This window comes from Aquila chrysaetos, chromosome 6, assembly GCF_900496995.4.
Source record: "Aquila chrysaetos chrysaetos chromosome 6, bAquChr1.4, whole genome shotgun sequence".
NCBI lineage: Eukaryota > Metazoa > Chordata > Aves > Accipitriformes > Accipitridae > Aquila > Aquila chrysaetos.
Window position 1 is genome coordinate 48,508,707 of NC_044009.1, and position 20,015 is coordinate 48,528,721.

General features: G+C 38.7%; 1 protein-coding gene across 7 annotated transcripts in view; it reads right to left on the reverse strand.

Moving 5' to 3' along the window:
- LRP1B (LDL receptor related protein 1B) overlaps window positions 1-20,015 on the reverse strand; it is a 759,343-nt gene that overhangs the window by 576,347 nt on the left and 162,981 nt on the right. For 6 of the 7 annotated variants that reach the window (XM_030018329.2, XM_030018325.2, XM_030018333.2 and 3 more), the window contains exon 2: window positions 11,182-11,307. The exons of the other annotated variant lie outside the window; for it this stretch is intronic. In XM_030018329.2, the coding sequence (XP_029874189.1) occupies window positions 11,182-11,307 (126 nt within the window). The remainder of the gene's footprint in view (window positions 1-11,181; window positions 11,308-20,015) is intronic. 7 annotated transcript variants of the gene reach the window in all.

Consider the following 20,015-nt stretch of genomic DNA (forward strand, 5'->3'; position numbering starts at 1 on the left):
TAAAACCACTGTGCATTTTATCGCTAATAACACAGCTAAATTCTTATTTTAAATCACAGCCCTATTTTCAAAAAGAGCAATTTTACTTTTCTTCCAGAAAGCCATCTGCTTGCTAATGAGAGTTGTTTTCATCAGTAATTTTGAGAAGAAAAATGGTTATTACACTTTAGCACTTTTTAAGTGACAAATAAAGAATACCATCCAGCCCACTATTTAAATACACTACATTTCTCCCAGTACAGGATCTAGAGGCCAGATGTATCATTATAATTACAAACATTTGTAATGAGTCTCAGTGCAATTGGGGCCCACGGTGAAGTAGCATCACCTCAGATAAAAATCTTTCAACAAGAAATTTCATACATAAGATTGCTGTAAATTATAAATCCCCGCATTATCAAAAATTACCTTTTTATACCAGCAAAGCCAAAAAGGGTTTTGATGATGCTATGTACTTATGTTTTTTTCTAAGTATCTTTTTAAATTTTATCAATGCCTAATCAATAGACAATGCTATGATACAGTAATTTCTCTATCTCCCTTTTACCAAAGCTATTCCTGGTAGAGAGTGCAATGACAGCCTAACAATCAATGCTCTCACAATCATCTTGATATTTGGCTGAATTATCCTGCTTAATGTGCATTCCTCATTTCCCAAAATACTCTCTTTTCCTGATGCTGACTATTGAACAGCAATAGCATGACAAGACAGCAAGAGACAAAGGACTGTTAACGGGAAGATAAAAACTGAGACAGAAAATGAAGGAATAAGAATTAGGACATCAGTGAAGAGAAAAGGATGAGACCTCCGAGAGAGGAAAGGGAATGTGTTTAGGATGAGGACAGAAGAAAAATAAAGGAACACAGAGGATGAAAAAGTACTTTGCACAGTAATTTTAGTAGTTTTGTCAGCAGAACTAAAAAAAGCAAGAAAACAAAAGTGGGAAAATAATTAATAAAGCAACAGTGAGGATTGGGACTAAACAGAAAAATTGTGGGAAAACGCAGAGCTGGAGTGAAAGGGATAACTCAAGTACAGAAGGCCCTGAAAGAGTTGCAAGGCCATAAATATGAAAGGAAAGAGGAGAAAAGAAAATAAGTAATAAAACTGTTAAGCTGTAAAAGAGAAAGCAAATTAAATGGATTACAAATAAGCGTGCATAGAAATAGGGGGCAAAATCATCATGGAAAGAAGTTCAAATCAGTACACATAAAACTAAATAAAGTACATATCAAACTAAATAAAGAGCTTCTAAAAAACAAACCAAACAAAAAAACCATGCTGGAATCTCACATTTCTCCCCTCCATCACTTGCCTAATCATCAGGTCCTGTCCCACTTTTTCAGGCAAACAGACATTTTTTTCCCCAGCATATCTTAGAGACTCACTGGTGCAGTTTCTTTCAACCACAGTGCTATTGTTTAGCGTCTCGCTGGGGTCTCCTGCGGTGACAGTACCAGAGACACAACCCTCCTGTGAAACCAGAGGGAACTGCATCTGTACCGGAAAGACGGCCTTCGCCCAAAATGTGATTAACACTGAAACATGTGTCTTATTTGTGACCAAATACTGTCAAGAAGGTTAATGCTGGGGGGGGGTGCGGGAGAGTCATTAGGTTAAGCTTAACAGCCAGCACAACCTCATGAAAGAGAAACTGTGCCAAATCTTTCCATCTCTTCTCTCCACGTGTGCAGTTTTTTGGGGGGTGTAATTTACAGCTTAGCTATGAAAATAAAATTGCTTTGGGTTAAAAACTTGAAAACAAAGTCTTGGTCAAAGTATGAATTACTTTTATAGGTTTTTCAAAAGATTGATCTTTTCATTTTCTTGTCTTATGAGTACATATCCCATTAGATCTGCTTCTGTGTAGGAAGTGCAATTTTAGCAAGCAATTAATCCATAAATGAGCTGTTTCAGAGTTTTAGGTATTGGGCATCATCCTTCAAAGGCTCTATCCTGGCCTTGTATTATACCTACATGTTTCCACAGACCTTAAAAGAGGCTTATTTTGTCAGCAATCATTTAATTGAATTCCCCATGAACCACTTTTGGAAAATCATGCACAAGATAATCAGCCATAGGAAAAAAAAAAAAAAAAAAGTATTTCTAATGACCGTGTCACTGAGAGACACAATGACCTTTAAGTCCTTCAGTACTGAACTTCTTATTGCATACTTTATTCCAAAAGATAATATGCAGCTGGAGAGCTACAGAAATTATACCTATTTGAACCTGGACCTTTTGCCAGGGATGCTGAGTTTCTATGCAATAATGACACAGCGATTCCCCATGTGGTTCTCATCTTTCACATAGACCGGAGATTCTGTGATTTTGACATCACACTCCCCCTCCAAATTCATAAATAAACATTTTGAAAAATTTGTGCCATGTGGAAAGGCAAAAAGAAGTCTATTGCTGCATTTTATGCACTCAGATGGTCACAAACTCTAACACTTTCCTACGTACAAGGGAAAAATCTTGTCTAAAGATCTTTTCATACTATGAGCTCACAGCTTTAAAAAAAAAAAAAAAGGAATTCTTTTTTAAACTTTTTGTGCACAAGACAGATCTCCTGCTACACATTTGCAAGGCGTGAATCATTACTAGTAAACCAGAAATGAGCTAGGCTTACAAAAACCTACTAGCCGATAATAAAAGTTAATGTAGCTATTTATATTGGTAAATTGTAAATAATTGTTTAAATATCTGCATATACAACACACTAACTTCAGAACAACAATCAAAATCTATTGCAAAGTCTTCAACTACCTTTTAAGACAATTATGTTTGGCTGAAACAGGATTAGGCATATGGACTAAGGACAATGTTAAAGAAAATTCAGACTGGAAACCAGAGTGGAAATGAATACACAGACTAGAAAATAAACTATTAAAAAAAAAAAAAATTTTTTTTGAATGCCTTTAGTTTTTAAAAGGATTTAAAAAAAACGCAAAAAGTTAGCAGAAGCGACTAATCCTATTCCCTGCCAAATTCCGATGCTTACCTGGCTGTAGCACGTCACTTTCAAAACGATCACTTGAGAAAAAAAAATATTTTTTTATTCACAGAAATGAAATTGCAGCCCCCTACAAAATGAACGCTGCTGGAAGCCAAGCCCCTGTTGCTAACCCTTTACAGATAAGGCAGCAGTGCCCGACAAGTTACCAGGAACGAGACGCACTATACTTCTGATACCAGCTGGACAGATTTACACCTTGCTCTTGCAAGATCCTTGTGTTCAGCACAGTGTAAATTTTAGTTCCCGGCGCATTAACCTGGCTGACAGGGTATATGATACATAAAATAGGTGTTCAGTGTACCTTTGCATTCCTCCTAATAATCCTCTAGCACTTTGTATCCCTATATAGGCTGTATAGACACAGCCCAAATAACACCGGGATCAGACAGAGACAGCCCTGACGTGGTGTGAACGTGGCCGGCTGCCAGATGCCCCCCCCAGCCGCTCACTCGCTCCCCTTCCTCAACAGCACGTGGGAGAAAATAAGATGGCTAAGCTCGAGGGTCAAATAAACAGAAGGAGATCACTCACCGGTTACCGTCACAGGCAAAACGCACTCGACTTGGGGAAGGTTAATTTAATTCAAAGCCAGGCTGCGGTCCCCGCCAGAAAAACTCGCTCCAGAGCGGGCTCCTCTCCACAGGCCACGGCTCCTTCGGGGCGCGTCCGCCTGCTCCGCCACGCTCTCCCCGCAGGCCGCAGGGGAACCTCCGCGCCTTCCTCCGCCCCCGACCCGAGCTGTTCACAGGGCTCTTCCTTTCCTCGCTCCTCACTGCCAGGCAGCGTTTTGCCCTTTCTTAAATACGCCTTCCCAGAGCGGCCACCGCCGTGGCTGACTGGCCCAGTTGCGGCCTTGCCCTGGGGACACCTGCGGAACCGGTCGGAACCGGTCGGAACCGGCCGGCACCGGGCAGCCCCAACCTCTCCTCACAGCGGCCCCGGCTGCCGACACCCGGACGGGCGCACCTCCTACGAGTCCGAATAACGTCAGGAAGACATTTCATAGCAGGGGCCGCGGCCGTATGTTTAACCGCACCAAGTATTCAAAGTCACTCGCACAAAACGAGTGAATTGGTTTTATTCAGAGAAGGATAAACGCACGTATTCCAGTAATTCGACAACGTGCTTGTGTCTCAGAAGTAGTATTGCTGTCCGTTGGGAAATTATAAAAAGGAATTGCCTCTAAACGTTCTCTAGGGCCTCGATACCATCGCTTATATGCTAGCTGTGACAGAAAGTAAGTGCAAAAATATAAAGGTTATTCCCTGGCCCAAGACAGGCGCTCCCCTACACCCAAAGATGGGGCGACCGAGAGGGAAAAGGAGCAGAATTAGCGGTGAGAAACGTAGGAACATCCCCAAAGTACGAAGCCTCTCAGGAAGGTAACTCATCAACCCCAGTCCCAAACACCACAGCGGAACAGCTTCAACTCCTCCAGACCGACTGCGAGGCAGGATTTGTCTCAACGGGGTGCTTCTCTGTAACCTTTCCAAAAGGCTTAGAGGGTATGAGCACCATCAACATTCATCCTTTCCAGACTGTTTGCTCTAATATTCCGTTAACTACCAGGACATCAGCAATCCCATCACACCAGCAAAAAGACCTTTCCTGGAGGGGCCGAGCACGGCCGTTTTCCCAAACGACGGAGTAAGGAGTAAAGCAGAGGTCAGAAGCTGGAGCCCAGGTAGCAGTCACGCAGGTGTTCACCACGGGGAAAAGGGGCAGGCAATGGCAAACTATCTGAACGGGATCAAGCACAGCAGACCTGAGAGGCTATATGCCAGAAAGTAGGATGGCAAAAACACCGACCATAATAAATACATATTTATACATCTTTTCTTTACCAGTGGTTACCAACCACAGTAGTTTTGCCAGGGTAAACCGCAAGGCGATCCTCAGTGGGAAGTGTGGGGTTTTTTTCAGGTCTGCAAAAATGGTATCAGGAAAGTTAATCCTATTTCAAAACATTCATCTTGTTCTGTCAGAAGCACTTCTTTTCACCAGCTAACATAAAAGCATGGCAATATTGTATTGCTGCATTAAGCATTTAACTTAATTTTATGTAAACTAGCAGCAGTTTCATAAAATTTGCTGACATTTGTCATTTTGTTGCGGTTCATTTCCTACAAGAGCTTTAGAAGTTAAGTTTTACGCTACTGATATGAAAGATCCTGATTCAAAGAGAAAAAGCAAGTATACATTCATCACCTCAAAACAGTTTAAATTAGTATGACCAGTAACACGGTCAAGTATTTTGCTGAAGAATAGGTGTGAGCAGTTATTTTAATGTAGCAGATTCCCTGTTCAATAGTAACTACATCCAGCAAAATTACAAAGAGTGAAAACAAGACCACATTTTTCCCTCACGTCCAGCATTTTCTTCATTTACCTTCAGTCGCCTCATGGCAGCTTGTCTTCAATGTATGCAAGTCATTTATTGATCTGGGATTTTCCGAAGCTACTTAAGAGTGGTTTGGGAACCTGGCTTCTATTGAATTTCAATGAGTCTTCATAAAAGAATTCGGAGATTTAGGAAATTTTATCTTTATTGTTTCATACCACAGGAGTAACATGGCATCCAATTATCTTATCCTTTGCTGGTAAAAGAACTACAACTGAGGTACCCAATTAACAATTTTTAAGCTTGTGAAACTAGTCTCACATAATTGGCATCCAGAGAATGAAAGAAGCTATTTTAGCAAACAAAGCGAGACTCAAGCTTTAAACAAGGTATTTCTGGTTGCCGCCTTTCTTTTGCTCCTTCAACTTCAGTTTAATCATTATTATAGGAGATGATATTCCCTCAAAATCCCAGAGAAAGATTATTATCAAAGATAATTTCAACATGTTATGATAAGCCTACATCTACTCAAACTTCTAGAGACAGGGACCATTCAAATTTGATAATTTGCTAATGCAAACTGGGGTTCTTTCAATTCAGGACCAGTCAGCTACAAATAAATTGTGTGTGTGGCATGTATGCAAACAGTCATTCGGCTACCATTTAAGAAAGCTCAAATACAAGAACAATAGTGCCAGGATAACAAAGAAAGTGCAGTTGCGGGCATAAGAGACAGAATTGCAGTCTGGCAGTGCAGCGTGACTTGTTTTCAGAATTTTGATGCTGCTAAAATAACTGAGTCTCAAGTACTTCCACGTCTTGGTAGCAGTAGATCTCATATTGTACTGTGGTTTCTTCCCCCTTGTAAGATATTCATGATATTCAAGCAATACTTAGGGTCACAGATGGTTCTAATGGGTAACTGCCGTAGCAAAGCACTGCAGCATTCAACATGCCACAGAATGATATGAAAAGAGCTCAGGGTATACTTGTGCCAGACCTCAAGTCTCTCTTCACAGGGCAAGTATCAGGCAGTGTTATAGCATCTTCCTCTACTTCATGGCTAAGAGACAATAAACCAGCCCTTGCTGGAACTGCTGCTGCACCGAGCATTACAAAAACCAAACACAATCAATGTGTACAGTTCTAGCAAGAAGCTACAGAAAACAAGCAATTTCTTTTCCTGCTTCTTTGTTTCACCTTGCCTTAGCACAATGCATTCTGACAGAGAGGAGTTTGTGAACTGAGATTAGAAAACAATATGCAAGCCAGACAAATTCTGGACCTGCAAACACACACAAAAAAATCCTGAAGTACTAAATGGATGGAGTAATTTGCCAATATACCTTTTGCATTTCAACCCTGTTAGCAGGAGGTTGAGGAGGAAACCAGGTAACAGTACTTCAAATCAAATGTCTAGATTTCAGAAGCCATTGATATTCCTTGGGCAACTGCATGGCTTATTTAGAAATGAATATGCTATTCAGAGGTACAACTGTGGAACGCAACACACACTGGTACCCCAAAATGGCAGTGTTGTAAACTGGATCTTGAGATAGAATTAGTGAACTTCCCTACTTAAGCCCCTATAAAAGTTGCTGAGATAAGCAAATGCTTACAGCTTAAGACCAATACTAGTGGCAAGAATGGTGAAATAAGCAAAAAAACCAAACCAAAACACCTCCCCTACCATCACTGCAAGAAAAACAGTATTAAATGGGTATTTCCAATTACTGAGTGCCTAAAGCAGGCAATAGTGAAAAGACACTAAGCAATACAAAAGGTTGTCACTATTTTTGTTTTTAAACTCTATGCTTTTTAACAGTATATTTGACTTTTGTAATTGTCCCACGAAAATAGTCTGGCAGATGAGTCTACAGACAGCAAATTTTTTTTTTTTTTTTTTTTTCTCCTTTTTACAGTAAGGAAGTCCTCTAAACATTTGCATCAAGCTCCAGACCAACAGCTATCTGCAAAAGTCAAACATGTCTGGCCAGATTCTGGGGCGTCTGAGAGTTCTATTGATTTCAAGTGAGCTTGCTGATTTAGCCTACTGAAGAACCTAGCATCATCCGATTAGGTTAAGTAAATTGATTTTTGAATCCTGACTATTTGCAAAAACCTTATGAACAACCTAGAGACTTACCACCCAAGAAAAGGTAGAATTACTTGGTCAAGTGTTTTATTAATACAATTTTTTTAAAATCAATTTTCTCGCGAACAACTTACAAACAGAAAACCAAAAGATTTGTTCACTAAATTATTCATTACGAATTACTGAACCAGGTTCTTTGGCACTATAAAAAGCAGCAGCTCTGCTGAGAGCAGAAAGAATTACAGCTGCTAAGAAACAGAGGAGAACACAAGTATAGGTGCCGTAGGAATTCACTTCTGGTTTTACAAAGCTATTTATGAGACCCTTTAGTGGAAGATGGGAAGTAGAAGGGGAACACACTGGTGATGGAAGCTGTCTATCAACTCAGAAGAACACAGCCAGTGACAGGACACCTCCATCACACTCGCTGAAAACCCATGAAAGCTATGCCTGCATAAAGCCCTGGCCCAACCCTTGCCAACGCAGAGGCTGAATTTGATGATAACTAAGAACGCCACCTTTTTCTCCTTTCTGTCCAAGCCTAGATCTCTTTACTAATGCTAATAAAGGGACTACATTGTATGATTTCAGGTGGATTCCTGAGGAAATTAGTTGATACAGTCATATCATGTGTGTTTGTATAGCCTAATAACTTTCAGGTTCTATTGCAAAACCTGGTTAAAATGCCACCAGTGGAGAGGCCACAAAGATAATTAGTTCCTAGAAGTTTTCGGCAAATAGATGGTTGAGTGATGAGACTAATAAGACTTTTCATATTCTCACCATAGGAAAAGCTGCAGCATGAGAATTTCTCTCCTTTTATACACCTCGAAATCCCCACAGGAGAGAAGTTAAGAACTTCCACTTGCAGGAAAAGCTTTGATCAATGCTTGCACATTATTAGAACCCAGAAAACCCTATTACTAGGTACAAATCCACAGAAAATCAATCAAACTCCATTTGTTTATGGCTATAGGAACAACTAGCAATATCTGTCAGGCTACACCAAATAATTCATTGTATATAAGTCAGCAAAGAGCTGACAAATAGAGGCTGCATTCATCTATAAACAAACAGACACATGACTAGGTGCACTAAAACTGGAAGGTGCTGCTGTATCCCTTGCATTAACACCACAGAGCCCTCAAATATTTCATAAGAATATTTTTAAGGTAGTTTATAACTCCTTACAGATGCCATGATGTAAAGTATCAGCAGGAAAATCCAGGAACGTTATATTCATCTCTAACGAGAAACAACTTACCTGATGAACCTAGAGTACATACACATATTTCAAGAAATACTACATTTGACAGAAAATTATGCTGACTAAACAAATAACAGAACCATCAAGACCAAAACATAACTGTGAGCAAATATGTAAGGAAGTTTCATCCAGCACCCCAGTGCTGTCGCTTGGTTCTCACACAGAGTCCTGGGCTGAGTTGAACTGAAAGCGTGAGACAGGCCACCAGACCCGACACGATTACCATCTCAGCCCATACAGTCGAGTGTGCCCAGGTACCTCATTAACCAGCAGCTCGTCAGCAAAGGGCTCTGTAAGCTGTACGTGCAAAAGGATTCAAACATCTTCCTGCTCTACAACCAGAAAAGCCATGATGCTAACTCCTACCTTTGACTTCGGACAGCTACATCTGCATCCTACAGAAACTGTTAGCATTTGCAAAGGGGAAGGTGCTTCCAAGAGGACCAGGCTGGGTGATGTCAGGAAGAGTGCAGGATTGCTTTCCCACCCCGTCCCCCTTTCTTCAAGCCATCAGTAAACTTCAGAGGTTAGGTTTTTAAATATGCTGTGACTTTGAATGGCATTACTGAGCACAGATTATATGGTCCAGTACAATAAACATGCAAAGTTCTTGAGAGGAAAACATCTAGGCATCCAGCAAGCTGTTGGATCTGGAACTATGTGCTAAATATCAGGAGGCAAATTAAAAACTGTCTGCGACCATTTTTGTGCTCTTATCACAATATTCATTAGTTAGTAGAAAAACTTTTAAATGCAGATATTAACACTATGCTTGAAAATATTATATTAGAGAAGACAGTAATCAATCATCAGTGCAGTAATAAAATCTTAACTGTATGTCCTGGTTTCAGCTGGGATAGAGTTTATTTTCTTCCTAGTAGCTAGTACAGTGCTGCGTTTTGGATTTGGTATGAGAATAAAGTTGATGGCAAGAACTGAAAACATCAGTGTGTTAAGTAGCGCTTATCCTAAGTCAAGGATTTTTCATTTTCCCATGCTCTGCCAGCAAGGAGGGGCTTAAGAAGCTGGGAGGGATCATAGCCAGGAGAGCTGAACCCAACTGGCCAAAGTGATATTCCATACCATAGGATGTCATGCCCAATATATAAACTGGGGGGAGTTAGCTGGGAGGGGCGATCGCTGCTCGGGGACTGGCTGGGCACTGGTCAGCAGATGGCAAGCAACTGCATTGTGCATCCCTTGTCCTTCTTGGGTTTTATTTCTCTCTCTTTTTGTTATCTTCCTTTTCATTACAATTATTGTTATTGTTGTTGTTATTATTTTAATATTATATTTTATGTCAATTACTAAACCGTTCTTATCTCAACCCGTGAGTTTTACTTCCCCTCCCTCCCGCCCCAATTCTCCTCTCCATCCCACTAGGGGAAGAGGAAGGAGTGAGCAAGTGGCTGCATGGATGCTGGCAGGGGTTAAACCACGACAGTCCTTTCAGCCTCTAACTACAGTATTTTGGTTTTGAGAATCCCAAAGTGTTTCTAAGGCGGTTAATCAGAGCACCCTCACCACAGCCCCGGAGGCAATTTTCGTATCTGTTCCAGAGAACGTACGGTGGAGCAGGAAAGTTGCAATCATCGGTGCAATGTTTGCTCAGACAGAACTAGTTTCCAGACATCTTGAATTTCTGTCCCTAATTTTAAAGATTAGACTTCTAAATACTGTCTGATGTTTGATCTTTTCTTTTAGCAGTAAACTACACTTCTAGCCTTCCTGATTGTCAGCATTGCTTTGATACAAAATACATGGTTCTTCTCTTACATTAAGTGATTATCCTGGGGATAAAATCAGGAAATTCCCTCATTTTCCTCAGAACACAGGAAACAAGGGAACATTAAGATTTAATATCACCTCATCAGTAGTCTACGAGGCTGATAAGAAAAAAGTCTGTAAGGTTGTTACTCCGGTCTTCAGAAGCTCTTAGCCACATTAAAAAAAACAAGGTCTTTTTACTATAATTAAACATGTTTTATTAAAGCTTTCCCTCATTTTCCTTTCTTTGCTTCTTTCCCCCTCATAGTTTTTACATCTTCTTTCATTCCTCCCTTTGATGTTTGCATGCTTTTCATACTTTTATTGAAAACATTTTGCACTATTCATTTCCACCCCACCTCCCCTCGTTTCAGAGGAATACATTTTTCCTGTGTCTGACTTTGCCTCTGCCCTCTACAGCTCATCTACAGCTCAGTGAGAGCATAGGGAACATATGTTCTGGCGACAGTGTTCATTACAAAGTGGCACATGAACAAAACACCTTCCATCTCTTCCATTTCTTTTGTCTCTCACCTACACGGTGAATGTAACCTGTTCCCCTTGATACGAAGATTTATTCAGGATTTATAAAAAAAAAAATGAATCCATCCTTTCAATTATACAGTTAGTGCAACTATAAATGTTACCGTTAAAAGGAAGATAAAATAAGAGTGGCTCCTTCTTTACTTACATGTGTCTAAAGACTCATCTGAATCATCAGGACAATCAGGCTCTCCATCACACAGCCAGTGCTGGGAGACACAAGTCACGCGATCACGACACAGAAACTCTCCTACGTCACATAACTGATGTTCTTCTGAAAACGAAAATGTTTTAGAATGCAATGATTAAAAATGAAGAAAAAGAAAGTGGCAGAATGAAAATGAAAAGTGAAAATAAAGTGATTCTGAAATCAGAAATCAAAGCAAACAATAGAAACAATGTGAGGTAATAATTCAATGATATCTAATACCCTTACTTAGGCTGTAGAGCCCCAACATCCAGCTGCCATGTTTCAGTAGGAGCATCCCATAACCATTCCAACCAGACACGAACAGCATTAGCATAAATTACCTCTATGAAATAGAATTTTAAGAAATTCTATTTTTCTCTATTTCACCACGAAGTAAATTTGTTCACTAGACAGAAATCAACAAGCTTTAACTTCATATTTTCAGCAGGGAGGTACCCCATTCTCCCCTCCTGCCCCAGAAAATATTTTCAAATTGTTGTTTCAAGTAATCAAATTTTCAAGGACGTATTTTTGTAAGCAAAGGTCTTTTTGAATAAGCATACATTTTTTACTATTTCTTCAGGTACTTTTATGTTTTATATAAAAACTATTTTATATTATTTTATATTTCATGCGACAAATTTGCAAACAAAAGATTTGGTTATTTAAGGTCAACAGTGAAGCACCTTGAAAACAATGGCCTTAAGAAGAGGGCTATTTTGGAAGCCTGGCACACCCAAACTATCTGCTGGATTCAACCACCAAAGTCTGATGTCCTTGAGATCAAGAGTTAATTAACTCAAGACTATTCCATCATTAATTAATGTAAAACTATTCTAACATTAATTAAAGCTCACAAAGCCTCTGTGCAATATACTTTTTTTCATTTTATCAATATATAAATTACAGTAGTGCCTTCCACAAGGTTACATTGCAGGTCGCCGGGAAAAAGGTTTCTTGATTATTCTTACACTGATACAAGCGAGAAATAACTTCACTGGAGTCAATACTGTTACTATGATGTAAAACCAGGTATAAATAAGGAGACAATTAACCCCAGCCCCACTTGTAGATCTAGCCATTGGTTTAGTTCATATCAAAAGCCAATGGACACTGTTACTTTTTTCTTATCACTAGTAGCACGCTGTAAGTGGTGCTCGGTACGCTGCTAGCTTCAGCGCCTGCTGAACCGAGTCGCTCCCTTGAAAGACCTTTGCTGCTACAACTTGCGATTAAATGCTTCGACTTTTCAGGAAGCGCTACAATATTCATTTCTTAGTCTGATATGTCAGCTAGCAATTAGCATGATAACAAAAAACCCACTGTCCCTCAGAACAACTCAGCTGGCCTCCTGAACAAAATATCTATTTTGCAGACACTATATACATATTCTGTTGTCTACTCGCTGTAAGATGTGTTTCTAAACACGCTTGTAAAGCCGACTCTGAGCTTCAAAGGAAAGCTCTTATGGCACGGTTTTGGGGACATTTATGTATTATTACTCTAGGAAATAATGATGGGAACACTTTGTTAAAATTAACCTATCATTTCATATGTTGCACACCTCATTTGCAAGGTCAGCCTCTAAAACTGTTCATGGCTACAGTTTCAAATGAGTCAAAGTGGCAACTATTACGTAGATACGTTTCATATTGCTTAAACTAGCTACATCACGGCTTCTGCAACTCTGTAGGAATCAAAGCATTTTTGTTATATTTTAGCTCTTTGCCTTTACTTCAACAGCAAAAAGTGCTCAGGCATTTAAGCTGTTTATCTTCTCCGAAAAAAAATGAGTGACTGTATAATTAAAAGTGGAAGTTTACATGCACGTGGAAGTGGTTTTGCTTAAATCTTTCAGGGGGATGACTGAAGGTCCTGCTTTGATAGTGCTTCTTGAAAAACCACGTTGGAAGTCAGAAAGAGGAAGGGAGTTTGGCAAGTTTCAGCATTTCAAAGATGTACAGTAGTATGAGCAAAACCCCTATGAAGACCTGTTTAATATTTATTTTCGTAATATTCTTGAAATCCACAATAAATTCCTATTTCTTTATGGAAACCTTGTACTACAGTGTGAACCGCTGTTTTCTGTGTATTACATGTCCATCTGTAACAAACCTGGGAATATTAAAACGAGCAGAAAACCAGTTATTTACCATGTCCACTTATTTATACCACTGAAGAACAATTATTTCTCAGAGAAAAAAATAACTGATGTGGCTAACTTGACGAATTTTAATTCGTAAGATCAAATTATTTCAAATTAGATTTTTCTAAATGTTATTTTTAATAGATTTCTGAACTGACACATAAGTGAAAAAAACATTAATGAATAAATATAAAAATGTAAAGTTGTGGAAACACTTATACAGTCAAGTTTACACAAGTGACTGGTTCTACATGAACCTACTCAATTACCTACATGCACAATACTTATAGGAAAAAAACGTGATTTATTTTTCTAAGACCGAACCGACAATAACTGGGTAAAAGGAGAAATCAATGCTGTCATTTATGCCAAAAAGTAATACTCCAAGTCTAATTATATACTGCAGCAAGCAGAGCCCAGTGTTAAGAAAATCACATCTGAAGCTGATGAAGAATTTCAGTCTAGTTATTCACATTTGTAAACAAACCCTACAGTGATGCCAATGAAATCACTGTGCAATGGGCAGAACTGCTCTTTCGTAGCTTTTCGGTGCAAAGTCTGTATTAAACCCTGCCCAAAAGTCCTGTGGCTGACACCAAAGAAACCCCAGCAGTAAGGGAGGAAGACAGTACAGTACAAAAGGAACGGACCCCTGTTCTGCACAGTCCTTAACATCGCTCCCTTGGAAATGTAAAATTTGAAGCAGAGCAAAAGACAACCGTTAAAGCCACACTACCATTAATTTAAAGACCTTCCTCCTCTGCAACATTCCCTTATGTTTTCTACTTTTATCTGTAATAAAATCCCTTTTCACTACTCAATGCCAACTGCCAGTCAAAACGCATCCGAACAGTGCTACTGCCAGCCGTAATGAACAGGAATCCGATGGAAACGTCTGAATAACACCATAAATGCCTGAGTAAATGGCATTCAAACAAGGAGCTATATGGAACAGGGAAGTATCCTATCACCATGCTCAAGGGTAATGAGGCTGACACAAAAAACTGGTAGGTTGCTGATGGGAAATAAGATAACAAGCTTTTTTTTTTTTTTTTTTTTTTTTTGAGGAACATGGATACAGCAGTCAGTAAGCACTGTTGTAGGTGATTATCCCTTGCCTATTAGTGCACCAGGTTCTCTGAAATCTGCAGATGGTCACGTGTCTACACAAATAAATCTTACATTTGTTCTTATTTTGGGCAAAGGTTATGAAAATAGACTAACTAACTGGACATGAACAAGCTGTAAAAAGCTATTTCACACATGGCTCAGTTTTGAGCATGTGCGCTTGGAAAAAAGGCTTGGTTTCTACTTTTTAAAAAAATTGAAATAATTTAGCTATTTCCATACAATTAAATTCTTGGTTTGTATTTTATGCAACAATACAGAAATTATGGAGATCTAAGCTTTTTATATTTTCTATCTTGAAGAAAACTTAGCAGAGAGAAAAAAACACTGACTTATAAAATACTTTGAAAAATAGATCTTGTTTAGAATAAAGTAGCTTAATATTAGTTCAGGGTTTTATTGGCTCTGAAACTGCTTTTTCGAACTGTTTCTTTTGCATATCTATAGAATTATCTTTTTTTTCAGCTGCTATCTTTACAAAATGAATTGGACCAGTTAATCATAAACAAGCACTAATTAGTGGGCTTTTAAAAAAAAAAAAAAAACAACACTTCCTAAAAAATAGTCATCTAAGATGGCCTTATTTTGTAACTGAAGAAAACAGTTATTTTCAGTGACACTTCTCTGCACACTGTTTCCTTCTGTATTATGTGTGCTGCACAGGCAGGCTCCCAGCAGACGAGAAAATTCACGTATTTTTAACATACCAATTCTTTGAGATACAGAGCAGATGGTTAGAAATCATCTCTCTATGGGTAAATGAAAGCTTTGCCTCCCTAAGGATAGTACTCCTATCCTATGTTGCAAACACCTGGCAATGCCTCTTAGAAGGAAAGTTTCACAAAAAAGCCGGTGCCTTTGTTTTAAAGTCAATGTTTCTAGAGCCAACAATGTGCAATTTTTTCTTTTTTTTCCAAAAGACAGGCATATTTTTAAGAGGACAAAGCTCAAAATCTCCATTAGAAAACTAATTACAATTATAATTTATGTAATTACACTAAACTTGGAAAAACAAAATTCCATTATGCTGTTAATAGACAAGGGGAAAAAAAAAAAGGCAAACAAACCAGCACACAAGACAGCGGCCAATGTCTGCCTACAAGAGGAATGCTCCTAGTTTAATAAGGCAGTTGCCTCTGTAAACATGCATTCAGCTCCTAAATGATGAGGGATAAAGATCGCTGTCTGTGATCACATTGACTGGCAGAGGTCAAAGGTATCTGGATCCTTCTTATTTGAGGGAATGCAATTCCGAAAAGCAGGTCAACAGCGTTCTTGAAAAGAACTATACAGGAAATAACATTTATATAATTGAGTGCTTCTTCAGTTCCATCATGAGAATATAAATGATTCACTCTGAATCTAATTAATACCTGCCTTCGTCAAGGAACCAGACGCTCAGAGAAGCTGTTGTATTGCTAGAATTGTTTTTCCCTGCAGGCGTCAGCACTGTCCCCACTTTCAAAGTCCATTGCTTGGGAGCTCTGCGGATCTGCCAGGCTTCCGCTACGGTCTAGGTGACCCCACCACCCCACTTAGACGGCAGTTGCTTGGTGTGCTGTCTTCTGAGCACTTCAATCTCCATCTGCTAAGAGCACCTGAGAGCCCAAAAAAGCAAATCTCCCATATGGCAACACTCTTCAAAGTGAACAAAACTCAGCCTAATAAAGTCTTGATCTGTTATAGCAAGGAGTCTGCTCATTAGGCTTTCACTAAATATTCTTAAAAACCACATGTGCAAACTAATCCCAAAATCACATTCAAACAGCAGCTTCTGAATGATATGATATAGCACTATATGAATGAATGTTTAGGGATAAAAGATCATAATTTTTAAAAGCTTTTATAAAAATAGATTAAGATTAACTTGAAGTAAGAATGTTTCATGAATTCAGTCTCATTACATTTTGCACTTATTAAAAAATAAAAGATTTTTTTACTACGGTTCAAGTGAAACAAAAAACTTTGGAATTTTCAATTCCCTCTCCTTTTTCAAGAAGGAAAAGGGCAAGAAAAGGCACACATAGAATAGGGAGATGTGTGTGTAAACACTCTTTCCTTTTCAATTTGGGAATGGCGAGATCAAGGAAAGAACCATGAAAACCATGAATTAAAAAGATAACCACATACAAGTGCTCGGCTGGTTTGTCCCCAGCTGCGTACCCAGACAAAACTCCTAGGAAAGAAGGGGAATTGCCTACCAAAATAGCAATTTTTTCAGAAGCAAAAGAGCAGTAAGACTAAGAAAGAGTTGAAAGGCCAATAAGAGTGGTCAGAAAACTGTAATCCAGCTGTACAGTTTCATTTGGATCCACTGGTGGCTGCATCACCTGTCCACATGACCAGAAACTTCTACTGATGATAATAAACCCATTCTGCCATGTTTCAGGGATATTATGCAACCAAAAACTTGCACTTTTAAGTTCTTAATTAGTTTTGCTTTGATTTTAATTAAGTTATCTTCATTACAAGAGCTTAAGAACTCAGAACTTTTTTTTCCCCCCTCTCAAAAGCCTGTTTTCCATTTGGGATTTTCTTTGATCTCTCACTGAAACATGGAAGGGTTTGCAGATTAATTTCTGCAAAATTTACTCAAAAGTTGAAAAGTGTATTCCAGCAGTAATTTATGATAGAATTCATCGTATGCTAAAACCTAAATTACTGCAACTGAAAGGGAGATGGTGAGAAAGAGCATGCACAGCACTTCCTACTTATGACTTTTCAGACTTTTATATATTACTTTTCCAACCTTTTATACCTTTTGAGTTAAATCTACATTTTTAGAGCCCAGCATACAGGAAGACATTTATGGTTTGGCCGCACTAAACCACAGACAAAATCCTTGGAATGAGTCTTGCAAAACAGTAAACAGAGTTTTACATTCAGAGTATAAAAAAATTTTATTTATTTCTGTCCTGCCCAGTTCAGTACAATGCTGTGTTCAAAGTCAGAGAGTAAAGTTTTATTCACAGGATCCAAAAATCTCTCCCAAGATCTACTAGACCCTGATTTACGCTTCTGCAGTGCAAAGGGGCTTAACCAGCTGTGGGTATGTTCATATGTATGTAGCATTCCTAAACAGGAATATATATGTTTTTTATGTGTATTTATTCAGCTCCTGACATAGTAGTTATCGCTTACTCAGCACTTACTTATCAACTAATTGCTTTGTCCATAGGCAAAAGCACACGCCCAGGTACCAGTCACTAAAAGCACCATATGTTCAGTTTATGCCACATATCTTCAAATGCCACATACAACCTTTTCTCAGTCTGCACATCTTCCCCCCAACAAGGTCAGAGACATCTTGTTTAGAGTCTGGTCAGTCTTTTGGTTGACATCAGACATCCTAGTTCTCAGCCCATAACCTAGTCCATAAATATTCACACTCAAATTCCTTATTGACATCACACAGCTACAGTAAAATTCTTCATACTTTTCAGACTTGCTCAGTGCAATTATAATTTATGGATCAGGCTGAGCAAATACTGTTAGAGATCAGTATTAACAAGAAGACTAGAAACATCCACCGTTTCATACAAATCCTGAAGTATTTTTGGAGGTGGGCAGGTGATAAGTCTAGGGGCAGCCTTGTTCCTCTCATTTTTGCTCTTCCTTTGACAAAAACATATTTTCATTAAGGGGACTGACCTCGAGTCCCCTCCCGTGGATTTGAACCAGAAAAGGTTATTATTCAGCCTTAATTTGGCACACTTTATGGACAGAGAAATCTAAGAAATACCCAGGTAATGAGAAAGACCCAAATATTCCTGAGACAATTTTTACCTCATCAGCAAAGGGTCACACAATAATATGTATCTCAGCAAACTACGAAATGACATGATAATGATGTTCTCTAATGACACAAAAATACTACAGAATAGCCAGATGCCTTCTTTAATACAATAGAGAGATACTAATAGAAAAACATTACCTGTAATCTTGTCATTTGCCAATCCCTACTCCAAGTAGCCCTATACAGAAAGGAAGTTGAAGTCCCAATAATCTCACTACGAACCAGTTCTTCACAATTATCTTTTACGTCCTTGAAAACGGGAGGAAACATGCAAACACCTTCCCCAGGGTGAAGTCGTCCTTCTTTCCAAACAGCTAGACTTAGACTGAATGTTAATGTCAGGATGGAGGGTCAAAGTGACCATCACTTATCCCTCGATGTATGAAGAATGACAAGCCCCAAAACAGAGTCAACGACGTGCCCCTTCAGCTGTTGACAGCTAGACAGTGCCAGGGTGAACATGAGCAAAAATGCTCTCATTTGTGGAAAGCCCTTAAAGCACTGAAACAAGTCTTCTCTCTTTCCCATGTCACAGAACAAAATGTCTCTCAAGAAACCATTTATATGGCAACTGAAAGCCTCTGAGCCTCTCCACTTTGCTCTGTATTATCATACTGTGTTCATAATATTATCATCATTTCATTTGCTCTGGTGTAAGCCTCCTTGTCAGGAGGAAAAGGCTGCAACAGACGACTTAAAAAAAAAAGTTACATAAATTAAAAAATTAGACTTTATATGGAATTGTGAGGATCTTGACAGGAACCTTCACAGGACACCCAAGAGCTCATAGATGAGGATGCTATGCGCTTCCTAGTCCAAGCATATACCTTGATAAGCAACACAAACTTTCACATGCAAAAGAATTCTAGGAGAGATGACATGCATAATACATTTTTTATACACATACATGCTTGCTGCTTCTTCAGGAAGCTCAATGGAGAAAAGACTAAGGCTTTCAGCTACTCCCAGGATCAAATCTCAAAAAGGTCTGACAGACAAACTCCTGAAAAGCAGAAGAAATGAGCAGAAGGATTGGGACTGAGAACAAGTCACCCTGAGCCGATTTCAAACCCAGTTCGACGCAGCGTGCCACTTTCTGTGCCTCTAAGCAGGACTTCAAATGAATCTTTTTCATCTACTATCCGTGTTGGCTGTTTTAACTTAGTTAAAAGTGTAACTTGGAAATATCTTCGCTAGTTGTAAAGCTTCCAAATTTAATTGTGATGTTTTCACGGCAAAATTGCTTCTTTTTCTTAAAGTGGGATGGAAATCCCAACTTGAGACAAATTATTTAAATAAATGCCATACACAATATTTTCTCTTTTGAAAGCTGAAAACATTCATTATATAGCTTATTACAATACCTTTGATAAGTCCTCTGTTGAGCAGATGTTCTATCATTGTGAATTTTCGCACACTAACATTTTTAGCAAATACTGGAAGATAATTAATTCAGATAAATTTCATATATCAAAGGGTAATCAATGATGCCATTCTTTTAATTCAGTAGTTTTATTACTGTGTAAAACATAACAAAACCATTTCCTTTAAATTTTTTGAACTCCAATAGAATGACATCTGCCCAAGCAAGGAAGGAAAAGCACATACTAAACTGTTGGAATATTTTAAGATAACCGAGAACACTGTGGGAATAAAAAAAATTCTGTTCTGTTTATCATCACTTTGAATAAAAGTAAAGTTTTAAGTTCTCTTTTAAAGTGT